At 32.5% G+C, this 13,383-nt stretch overlaps 1 protein-coding gene across 6 annotated transcripts in view; it reads left to right on the top strand.

Annotated features, from left to right (window-relative positions):
* The window catches only part of LOC148233063 (SLIT-ROBO Rho GTPase-activating protein 1-like), a 76,187-nt gene that overhangs the window by 24,557 nt on the left and 38,247 nt on the right, over positions 1–13,383 (top strand). For 2 of the 6 annotated variants that reach the window (XM_088190207.1, XM_088190210.1), the window contains exons 1-2: positions 9,392–9,471; positions 10,040–10,180. The exons of 3 other annotated variants lie outside the window; for them this stretch is intronic. In XM_088190207.1, coding sequence (XP_088046333.1) covers positions 10,105–10,180 — 76 coding nt within the window. In that variant the 5' untranslated portion in view covers positions 9,392–9,471; positions 10,040–10,104. Of the gene's footprint in view, positions 1–9,391; positions 9,535–10,039; positions 10,181–13,383 lie in introns of those variants that run through there. One more of the 6 variants, XM_088190208.1, reaches the window with a different exon arrangement.

The following is a 13,383-nucleotide window of genomic DNA, read 5'->3' on the forward strand; positions in this document are numbered from 1 at the left end:
TGAATAAGTGCTTTCAGAAGCACACTCGTCAACGCGACTCGAGGGAATCATATCCCAGCATACATTGTAGAAATTTTGTTGAAAATAAAAATGAATAATATTATTATATTTGAAAAATCTTTTCCATTAAAAGTGAGTCAATTGCATTATTTAGCAACCAGACCAGAGAAGCGTACCAGAAGATACTGTGTACTATGTGATTATACAAATTACAAAAAGCCTTCGAGCTTCTCAATCAATGCACGTATCACAAGACAAATCCCATAATCTTAGAGGCTTTATTGCATATGTTTTATGAAGCACTCGTCCTTTTGAAATACAACTCAATCAGTTACTACATATGTGCGATATAGCACATTGTTATTAAAATCAAATTTAAGTAGTATTTTTTTCTTTAAAATACGTCATGGAATAACATTTTTTTCTTGCTATAAGGTGAACACGCACATCGATTTTTAAATAAAAAAGTATATGTATCATATGTATGTGTATGAAATGTTGCATAAAACTATTTTGTATTAAGTTATCATGACGCATTGGGGAAAACGGTCACGGTATATTATTCAGATTTTTAATAAATATATAAAAATGAGTATTTTATCAAAATAAAAGTGTTTTTAAAGTTAAAAAATATTAATAAAAGTTAAAATCGACAAACGACATATTCATAATTTTACATTTAAATCGAGTTATTACATCTTTGCAAAAACATATTTTTGTAGTGTAATTATTATGCAAGTCGTATCGGCGATTTAAGATTAATTTTGAACCACACCTCAACATCAATAATAATCATGACTTTTCGTTTGTTTGCAGTAAGGTCGAGTTCAAGGCAAACGTGGCTTTTATTACCTCATGTGCATATCACACGTGTTATTATCATAAATCATATATACATACAAATTGTCGTCATAATCACTGATTTGTATGGCCAGCTATCTGGCATACGATGTGCAATCACTATCATTAAGCAGTCGTCAAATTGAAACATGCATCTTTATGGGTACAGTTAAAATGTGGCAAGTAATTCGGGTACGTGGTCAGATGCTACTTTACATTCCAAGGCCTATTTGGCTTGGATGCAACGACACCCCTACCTACCTCTCTGGTATTGGGCAGGTGTTGTTTGGGTGTCGTCTGTCTTCCAAAGCACCTGGCTTCCGTGACATCCGCTTACCTGACCATCGGATAGATGCATCATGCGAATCTCAGAGTTATGGGTGAAAGTACCCTTGAACTCCCTTTCTCTACTGAGAAGGCCTTGATACGAGTTGCATTGTTATTTCCATTGTTCTCTCAATGATCGACGGTAGATAGATTTTTTACTTCGCGTCTCAAGCTAACCTTGATTCTGAGATAAGTCAAATTAATTCGGTTGTCAACCTCTCTCGGACATCCTTAACAATGACCGATGAATTTTAATTTTTAAGCAATAGTACAGAAATCCTATAAAACCGGTTTTGTCATTTTGGTCAAAGAATCGATCCTATCATTTTTTATTGTCGTTGGTTGAATATTTTTGCAACGCAAGGTCTGTTGTGGGGCTGCTACTTGCGCATGTTGAGTATTTCCGGTTTTTGTTAAATTTCTACATGTTTAACATGATAATTTAAAGAGATTTTATCACTAGAGTGCTGGCGTTAATAATTATTATGCTTCTTCCATTGCCGCCGCACTTTACGAGCACATATTGGAATTTTTATCACTTTCACCATAATGCTCTTGAATATTTATTATATGTATCTTACAAAGGAGAGAATGTTCACATTGGAAAGATTTTTAATTGTAGATATTCCCACATTTACATCCAAATCATTTGACATTTGACTGATAAGGACATTATAAGCTGACTTTGCCATGTAAGATTTAAATGTGAAAACTGCTAGGTCGTAGATTATTTTTATTTTTACTATAGCAAAATATTAAAAAAAAAAATATTTATAAAATTATATGATTGTATATACTTAATTCGTTCTAAGCAAATTTTTATTTTATATACTATTATAATTATAGATTTAAAATTTTAAAATGTTGTTAAAAATATACGATATATATTTTTTTTACAAAATGTTTGTTGTAATTGAAGTTATTGATTTTTGGACAATGTTGTTTAATATTTGTGAAAAAGTCCTATAAAGTATTGTGAACGCGTCATTCTACATTAATCACAAAAACAGGATATTTTTATTCGTAAATAACCTAATTGAACATTAAAATAGAAATACATTTTCATAAGATAAAACGAAAACAAATATATGCTACTGCCGACAAATCAATCAGCGAGTGAGTAGTTTTCAATCCACATGTGTAATACCAATCGATTTCCATAATTATGCCATCAATTTCCTTCACTTTGACGTATGTATCGTACGTGTCATATAAAAAAACGTACCACGTGTTTTAAGCGTATTAAATATACATACATTTTTATAGAACATATGTATTTTCAAAAATTAGTTTGTTAATTGGGAATTAAGTAAATGTCGTAAGCTTTCAGTGAACTTTCGCTTTCACTAATGAAAATATAACTGAAAAATACACATTTATACATCGTATGTAAATAAATATTGATAATTATGTAAATGTATATGTTACTACATATGGAAAAGTTGAAATCATATAATTTTAATAGCACATATTTCCACTAGTAAAAATATGTATCAACTGGTAATGATAACTCGAGAATTTTTAGAATCAAGGACGTTATTTAGCTTTTTCCAGGGAGGGGGGGCAAAAGTTCGCCAATCAGTTGTAGTTTTTTTAATATATCGATTTCATTCAGTTTTGTAGTATTGAATTAGATGGCCCATATTTGTAGCTAAATTCAAGGGGGGGCTGATACCTCGTGCCCCCCTCCTTAAATAACGTCCCTGCATCGCGACATTTATCAGAGTGCATTTATTAGTGACGAGAAAGAGACGAAAGAGTCGTTCTCTCTATTGTACGATTCTAACTTGTCGTGGTTACCGTTTGTTTTGCCGCCGAATCAAACGCGACTCTTCGGGTCGTTTTCTCTTGCGATTAAATAATTATTAAATTAAATCCTTTAACCCTTTCCGGTCCTATGTCGAATGTCATTCGACATCGACTTTATTCCAGTGAGTCCTATGTCGAATGTCATTCGACATTTTTTCTTCATCAGTTTATTGTCAAAATACAAGCAAACATATTTTTTTCTCACTTGTATTTAGTGTAGCGGTATACTGGGATGAGGATTCAATGGTTTTTATGAGCATTTGAATGTATAACTTTCTACCTGAGAAGGATACAAAAGGTTTGTTTTAGTGGCTAGATCGGTATGCGTCACTCGGATCAGTTACGTTCGACCCATGCACGTGAAAACAATTTGATAATTATTATTACCGATACTTATAATTGTATTATTATTTTAATAATTCGAACCCCTCAAAAATGACTAGAATTCCAAAAAATAACGCGATAACATTGAAAGAAGTGAAGAATATATGAATGAAGTGAACAGTGACTGAACTATTTGTTGAAAGTGAAAATGAAGACGTTTATGGGGTAATAAAACAAACAAAACCGAAGAAGAAGATTATCTATAACTGATCCTGGACCATCTGTTTCCCCCGAGTGCTTGGAGTTCTAATTCTAGTAAAGAAATAAATAGTCGTACAACACCACGAGTCTACAGAGTCTTGAGCAGCAGTGATAACGATTCCGAATTTCGATCAATATTATTAGTTCCTGATTTTATATTTAGGCGATAGGGAGCAAAGACTGGACAAAAAGGGTCATTTCTTATACCTCAACCTTCAAGGGAAGCATAAAGATTGCCTGGTATGCTGCAACAAAAAAAATCCTGGGAGTAGGAAAGAAACGCGACACATTTGTGTAACTTGTGAGAGAAAGCCCGCCCTTTGCATCGGTGAATGTTTTCACCGATATCATACTTTGGATGTGTATAAAATGTAATAATTAGAGCATTATCCTTACCTTCAAAAAAAAAAATTGTAAACATAAATATAGTTTTATTAAAAAAAAAAAACTAGATGTATTGTGTTTTACCCTGTAATTCTCTAAATCTTTTGTGGACCTGGTAGAAAATTTTTTTTTTTTTTGTGGACCGGAAAGGGTTAATTCAAATTTTACTTAATTTGAATTAAAGTACAATTAAAATCCATTTAAAATAATAATAAAAATAAGTCCGTCATCTCAAAAAAATTTACAGTTGAATAATATATTATTTTATAATATTAATATATCATGGCATTAAACCAATGCGATACAACAGGGTAAACACAATCAACACTTGTAAGTAGTAAGGCCCCAGACTAAAATAAAAATATGCTATTATTATACGCAACCTAGCTCGATTTTATTTTAAATATTCATCACAATATTAATTCGTAAGATTAAAAAATCTAAAATAAACTCATTAGTGATTATCGATTAGAATTATAATTATTTTTAGCGTTAATAAAATATAATTAAATTACACAAAATTTGAACGTGAGAGTAATTAAATTCGCAATATAAAAGTCTATAAATTTTATAGGACTATAGTGTCGTATCCACAAATTTTAAGAAATAATGAATCAGTTTATATTTATTTATAGTTTATTTTTATGTTATGCGGTTTATATTTAATGCAAATTCTAAAAAAAATGTTTGATTTTACATAAAGTTTATTTTATACTTATATTTTTAGAATTGGAAAGATAAATGAAGCAGAAAGCTTTCGATTTTAAGTTTCATTGATTGTCGACAGTGCACCAACGCACAACATTTGAATGTGCAGATAGTGTTTTTTTCACACAATACATTTAAGCATTATTCAGATATTATTGATAATTCAAAAAAATAATATGATAAACACATCAATGTACTGTAGATATACTAAAAAAATGAGGCATTAATAATAACTGACCCTTATTATTTTTTACACTGTTTAAATCGTGTTTCATCTGCTCCCGGTGAAACTTTCAATTCTGGCTGGAAACCAGTATAGCTTGGATGTGTTTAGATCAGTGAAACTATTAAAGCATATTTTGATAACTAGCATAAATGATATCTACAAATTACTTTCGAATAATCCCTTAATTAACGAAAATAATATTGATATAACTAGATAACGCCAGAAAACAATAATGTGTTGGATGAAAATCTAGTCCCTTGCACATGACATTCTAAAATAACTTTAAGTTCTGAACGAGCTTTCAAGTTCTAACGCGAGCTTAAGAATTGTATGCACGGGTATTAGAAAATTGTAGAAAATTGCCATGTAGATAGAATTGTAATAGATAGTGCCACAACATATGGTTATTTGTAGTTCACTAGATCAATAATATCGAACTTTTTTGCTGGTAGGCCAGAATGAAATTTACAAATTGCAATTATATACATGCGGGTCAGGTGTTAGCACTGAGTAATTTAATAATAAAAACAAATATTTATTTAGTTTATTGTAGTAAATGAAAAATTACCATAAAAACATGCCCGAATGAAAAAGGTTCTTAAGCTTACTTTAACGAATGAAAAGTGTAAGGTATTTTTTAGCTTCAAATGTAGATTCTTGTAGCTAAATTTTGTACCTAAAGTACTAATAGAGTACGTACATAGCTGCTTTTGAAAGGCGAAAGTCATCCAATATTTCTTACGAACAGTTAATTCATGCAATTTTATTTTATTATGTATTTAAAATATAAGTTCTTCTCTATTAACATGACATGTTTTATGAAATTATTCGTATTATATAAAAAATATTTTATATGCCTGTTTTCTGTGCAATTTGTTTTTATCAAGTTGTTTTCATCAAGGCATGCAATTAATTATCACCCTTAGTAAAATAACCGATATATTTAATTTATTGTTTTCAAGTGTGATAAAACAGCGTTATGATACAGCCACGAAGCGGCAAAGCATCAAGAACAGCCCGTGTTTATGTCGAGTTTGCTTGTTACGTTTGCCAGTTTGCCGTAAACGCACGACAATCGACGAGTATTGCCGAACCGATATTATTTTCTCGGTATTTTTCGATATTTGCGCATGCGCGTTTGTTTGGCCGGCGCTAATAATCTCGCGTGGGCTTTTGTTTACAATTTTACGCTCGACACTCGATCGTAGTAAGCACATCTAGAGATTGTCGAGTGATGACAAACAACGGATTAACTCTGAATAGATATGACGATTAACTAAATTAATTAATAAAACATGAACGGAAAACACCTACACCTAATTAATTTCCCAAGAAAACACATGTTTGATTTACCGTTATCAACATTTGAGAAAAATAATAAAAGTATATATTAATATAAATCGATCCACAATGCTACAACATCATAAGGTTTTACAAAATGACCTCTGAACATCTATTTAAAAAATTGTTTAATTTCCTTGCTGTTCTGAAAAAGAAGATCAATCAGAACTTCGTTGCTCATTTTCATTGAAAATAAAATCCTATTCTTTCAGATTTAGAATCAGTTCTTTAATCATATCGACTTGTGAGCTAATTACATCTTCAACTTCTTTAGCATACAATCCCCGATCAACTGAGGAATGAGTTTTTTTCACACGGTACTCATTCTGAATATTGAAATTTCACTCCAGGCATTACCAATATTTTAAACAGTTTTACAAATGTTATACTCCTTCCAGAATCGCGTTAAATATTTGATTCCTTTCATAAATAGTTCTAACTGCCTGTCTAAATGTGATTCGTATGTAATACTTTTTAAATGTTTTTTTATACAGTAAGTCGAGGACTTACTGCATTGACATTATTACACCCACTTATCAGATTTACAAGCCAATAAAAATTCTTCAGATCAGTAATTTTGAGTAGCAGAATGCATTTCTTCCGATAACATCACAAATAATTTTGGTTGCAATGGTAACATTACTGCCTTTGAAAAATCGTTATATATACACTTGTAAATTCACTTATCCACAGACATTTAAAATATTTAGGAGTTTTCTACTGTTCGCTGTCTAAGGACAAATCTTTTGACTTGGCCAGGTAGGAAAGATCTGACCTAAGACTATGAAGATTCTTTGTACTTTTGCGGCCGAAAAAATATATAGAATCTTCATAGTCTAAAAAAATGTTTTTTGCGTGTATCCATTTGTTATACTCTTTGATATATTGCTTGTGGATCTTAACACGCGTTGCGCAAATTTTACGTGTAACCATATGCGTCTCAGCCTAACCGAGCGTTCACACTACTACGGCAACGGCACGGTTTTATTCTTTTTTGACGTAGTTGTTTGACTTCTACGTCAAAAAGACTTGTAGAAAATGATCGTTGTGTCTCGGATCGCGGATATTTTTTCTAGAAACGTGGATGCTTGTTGAGTTTTCCCTTTCAATCGAGAGATTTTTGTACTGGGTGTAAAAATGAAAACGTACATTTTTTTTTATTAAATGATAAAAAATTGTAGTTTTCTCGCGTACCGCTGGTTGACGATTAGTAGCAGAACTAATACATTTAGATGACCACTTCTTTTAAGATATTTATGACTCGACAAAATATTTATACCCAATGACAAGAAAATATATAAAGGACGCGTCCTTTCATACAAATCTGCGTGACGATTATATACCTGCACTGTAACGACTTCTACTTGTAATACGGTGGGATAGTCAAGGTATTTGTTCAAATATTTCTTAAAAATCTAAATTAGTGTATCGGTATTTTGATTGTACCTTCAAATTTTACAACCGATTCGTCAATTACGATATTAGAACCAGGCACATAATATTTACGAAAGTTTTGACACAAATATTTAAAATATTGGTTGACTTTAAATTCTGTTCCACGGATTATTAATTGATTTATTTGTATTAAGATGCAACATCCAACTTATTTAGAAATAATTAGAAACATATTTCAAAGGAATGGCGAGTGGACCACAATAATCATGCATACATTTTAAAATTATTTCAAGAAACGCTTTCACCTCATTCAACATACTTTCCAGCTATTCCACACATGCTTTTGACGTGAAATTTTGACTTCTGAGAAGTGATAATTGTTTTTGTGTTCTTCTATTGACCAAAATTCGGTTTGAATATACATTGAGCATTTTTAATATTGATGGCTGTGCTTGATTTCTTTGTATATTTGGTTTCTGTTAATATTTGTCTTAAACACAAATTTAAATTGATTTCTGATTTATATTTGTTTATTATTTAACATTTTTAATATATGATAGCTGTGTTTAATTCATTTTTATGTTTGATTTCTTGTTAATAATAATATTATTTATATTTTTATAAAATTTTACATATAAATAGATATATTTATTTATTGCTAAATATTTTTTCACACACATATTTTTAACCTTTTCGATTCTACAGACGTTAGTTGACGTCAACATAAGATCTTCCACCAGTGCTATGGACGTCTATTGACGTCAACCGTTTTTTGCCCATTTATGAGACTTGGGAAGGTCATATTTAAAAAAGAATTTAATTAAACATATTGTCTTATTAAGTGAAAGTCAAAAAAAAATTAAATATAAGATTTCGGTTTTATATAATATATTGGTTTTTATTTTCGTCATGATACAAACTTCGCGCATCAGTGTTGCCATATGTGAAAATACTCCCAAATGGCGAGAAATATCCGAATTTTTTTTATCACTTTACCTCAATGAATAAATTAGTTTTAATCACATGTGTTTGTTATAGAGTTTCAATGAAAATATAAATAGATTCAGTTCGTTTGTGTTTTTCCTTTGTCATGATCGCTTTGTTTCTGTTTTTTGATAGCTTTCGATTTTTGTGTACAGTGTTTTGTAACAATGTGCTTGTGTTTTTTTTAATTGTTTTAACTTATATTTATATATATTTTTATGAGTGATTTTTTTATATTATTGAATTTTTTTCTAATAATAAAAGCCGGTTTTGAAAAATAGATAGATTTATATGTGAGGATAAAGAGATAATTTCTTTGAGAATGCACACTATATTATCACTTATTTTAAACTTGGGACCCCAAGTACAATAGTGATAAGTTATTTTTTTATTTGTAACAACTCGTACCTATTAATATCTATTCAAGAAATTATATTACGATTTTAAAAATATATAAAATGCTATTTTTGTCATGAGGCCCGGAATCAATGTTTTCCCAGGGCCCGGGCTCACTTTCGGCGGCCCTGACTACCATAAAACATCCGAAATCCAACCCTATAGGTGTATTTAAAAAAAAACGTAAATATATTTAAAACGTTCTGTTTATTTTCTAGAAATACTTTATAAACTCCCCCCTTTATAATGTTGGCAATTGGAGGCGGAAAGGTTCAAGCAAAACGCCACCCGACCGGAAGTCTGAAAGGGGAGCATAGGGTGTTTTGTGCGCATGCGGGGATGCTGCGCGCTCCGCCCCCCGCACCTCTACCCCCTCTCCTGTCATCTCGCCATTGAACAGTTAGTGATTTACCGTCGTGTCCGCCGGTTGCGTCGCTGGCGCTGCTCCGCCATTTTTCAATAATTGCGGTTCATACGTGTGTATCTTTTGTGTTTTTTTGTACCACATAAATAATAACAATGGCGAACTGAGTCGACCGGTATATATTTTTTCCAAATTTAAAAATAAGCAATCAAAATTGTTTTTATCTTACAATATAAATGACGGATATAATAATTATATATTTTTTATCATGATTATTGTCAATCAAGTAAATTGTAGTGTATATTTGTGACGAGACGCAGTTGTCTTTTGATAATATAAATATAATAAAAATGCACGATTCAGTTAAATCGATAGAAAGTCTAGATGTACAGATCTATAATAGAAAATATCAATCTCTCTCATTGAAAATCAATTTCTAACTCAAACACGCAGTCGACTTTATGTAATCATTCTTTTTTTGTACTCCCCTTTTTAGTATAAATATAAATTCAAGGGTCGCTTTCAATACATTTGATTACCCCCATATCATATATTCTAACCCCACGATATTTAATATCTTTTATCTATACATTTGACTCGAAATGAACCAAATTATGTATAATAGTTAGTAGAATATATACCGTCGCTCTCATAATTTACCAAAACCGTGTAATTCACAGTTAAAAATCAGTGAAGTGTTAGTTGAAGATTGATGGATTAAGTGCATCCGCCACCATCTTCCACCATGTTCCAGTGCATCATCCAGCCGAGGAACGGCTGGATCCATGCGCCCAGTCCGGACATGAAGGACGTGTTTCCAGGTATAAAAAATGTTATATACATACCCGGTTTTGCCTCGGCAGGTGTTCATTCGACTCAGGAGGATCCGGAAGCCTCTTGCAGTTTTTTAAAAGCCAACCAATACGGTCAAACCGGTCATCTCTGGTCGCTCGATCTCGATTCTCCTTTTAAGTACAAAATGGGAAACGCCGATCTAGCAGCGACACTGTCCTATAAACCGATTATGATGTATATGGTTTCTTACGTAAGATTATAATGGTTCATAGGATAACTACTGATTATTGAATTTCCGCTGTTCAATTAGAGTTATCCAACTATCTGTCTTTAAATGGACGATATGCACCCTATTCAAATACATAGGCATTGTATCACAAATTGCTTTGTGTTTACATTATGGATATTTATGATATATTTCGGTTTACCCCTGCACTTTCACCCTCTAATGGCATTTTTAGGTACGGCTTTCAACCGGAAATGGATGCATTCATGGCTTTGTATTCTCGTATAAACATCATTAATTAAAGTACACACGTTGCTAGTATCAACTTTTCATAGATTGTGGAAATATAAAGGACATACATTTTCCCTATTTTTAGTGTAATTGCTTGAACCAACAACACAGAACAGATGTTGATTGTTTCCGATTCCGAAGATTTTTCCTATTTTTTGTTTCAATATTAAGTTTTTTTAATTGTTCTCTTGTTAAGAATTTTAGTTAAGTTGTACTTATAATTTGAACACGTAGATTAATACATTTTAAGATAGAAATTATTCCTGATACCAATGTGATTTTTGATTTTCAAAGCCTAGTAGAATTAAAAATTGAATTACTTTTAAGGCTATGAACGCCTCTTTGGATTTTGTCAGAGAGACCAGAATTTAACGATAAACTTCGGAACTATGAAGGTTCCACTGTTACCCACTCTCCCTTACTTTGCCTCAGATAACCCATCACGTGTTAAAATTATACGCGAAGAAGACGTTTATATGTTTTTCACATGTGTTTCAAAACAATGTTGTGCCGAGTCCTTTTTATTTCCTTAGTCATCGTGTAGGATAGTATTCCATCTGTACGCCCCTCCACACTTCAGGGTATTGACCACGAAAGCGTAGTAGTCTTTTTGGGTAGGGTGAATCAGGAGGGAGTACATGTCTGAAAGTGCGACACTGACTCACGTGGCGTGGGTTGTGAACTTCCCCGTGCACATGTGTTACTGAAAAAGTGTTTTTAACGGAACAAAGCTTGACAGGTGTCACGTTGCAAGACCAAAAAAGCTACACACTGGTCCTTTTTTTGGGGGGAGTCCGGTCTGCTTCGGCCTTATTAGGGATCTATTATATGTCAGACCATATAATTCTTCGGTATCCATCTATCTACCTATATGATATATCAAATTACACCCTACCGTGAGGTTGTTGGCGAAGTCTTATGTTACTCCAGGAGCGGCTTAGTTGGTAAGATTGTCTGTGTGATTTGAGCGGATTGGACGTGATATGTTTTTGTGACCGGTTAACACTTCTCATGCGTGTGCCGGATGCTAGATCGTTCCTAACGACCTTCGCACAAAATGGATAAGTTCTGGGCATTAGCGGCGGTGTCTTTTGGAAAGTTAGTAATCGATATACGACCGTGTGAAAAGGTAGAGAAAAAAGCTAGAGCTGCATCATTGTCTGAGTGACTGTTCTGCTTAAGAAATCATACTGATATTCAATCAATAAAAGTATCTATTATATTAAGTATTTAAGAACGCTTTTGTAACTAACTAATCAAGACACCTATGTGAAATTATTGTAGATACGATCTAATATAACCGGAATTCTTAATCTAATGTTAATCGACGAACTATAGAGCCTTTTCCGGTCACAATATAGAATTTATTCTGGTGCATATACTAGTAGCAATTAATTTTCTTGATGACTAGCGATCCAATTAGCAAAACTGTTAATCCGAAATATATTTATCACAAGTAATAATAATAAAACATTGATGCACATGTATATTACTATGTATACTGAATATTTACAATTTGTGGTGAAGAAACCAGTCTCGAAAAGATAATATGAGGCGATTGGAAACTGAGTTATAAGTGCAATTTCATACTGCTCTGTGTACTCTATTTTCACTTTGATGCGAGAAGAGACAAGCGGAGTTAATTTCAAAATATTTTTAACTCTTGATTAGCAGCCGAGTCACATACATGAAGTATAGATGGGATTGAGTCTTTTTCGACTCCTAACAGTTTTGATTTTTTATTTTCTTTAATAAATGTCATTTTTGTGTAAATTTGCTTTGAAATTACACTCAACCAAAATTATCGATACGCTATCGAATTCCAAATCTTATCTCGTCGATTGCCAACAGATTGCTAGCGGAACTAAAACATGTGTGGTCGTTACGTTTTACAACAGGTCATCGGTATAACTGAACACTGCGTAGATGTTCCAAATTTAGTTGTAATTAAGCTTAACAGAAGACACTTGAGAGCGCCCACGATAGTCGAACGCCCCAGTTCACTACTGCTTGGAAGTTCATTAGCAGAATAGCATTGGTCATGGTCATATATGGCACTCGAAATATGGAATTACATCCGTCGTCTGCACGTGCGAATTCAATCGCGCGCTTGGAATTCTAGATGGAAGTCTTTCGATGCGTACTTCTTAGCTTCAATGTAGTGAAAAAAGTAATGGAGGGGCGATTAATAATGAGCGGCTTTTGTGCTTTGCCAATGTAGCGTATATAATATACTCGTTTCTATGCTTCTTTGATGTGAGTTTTGCCCCTTTGTTGTGTTTGACGTAGTTTTTTTTCAACTAATAATAAAGGCACATTTAAAGTTTACAATTCCTGTGGAGATTTAATCTCAGATGCAACTTTACAGTCACGCCTTATCGTCAGATCTTGTGTCCTGAAGCCAGATAACCGTGACGCGTGTACAGCAATAGCATTCTGATTTATGTCTGCTGCTTACACTATGAACTATTTCTGAACGACCGGTGTTATTATATCTAATACCTATATCATCGATTAAATGTACTTGTTTTTAATAACACTACCACAAGATCTCTGCTACAAATATATGTATAATTCCTCCGAAACATGTCGTCGATTTTTTTTCAAAGCATTTTGGTAATTTGTAATCAGATTGTGTTAAATAGTACGGTTTGAATGTAGGATTGACAATCATTTTTTAAATATCATAGTAATATTATAATCTTGAAACGA

This window comes from Plectrocnemia conspersa, unplaced genomic scaffold, assembly GCF_051122295.1.
Source record: "Plectrocnemia conspersa isolate PC_06_02 unplaced genomic scaffold, ASM5112229v1 ptg000008l, whole genome shotgun sequence".
Classification (NCBI taxonomy): domain Eukaryota; kingdom Metazoa; phylum Arthropoda; class Insecta; order Trichoptera; family Polycentropodidae; genus Plectrocnemia; species Plectrocnemia conspersa.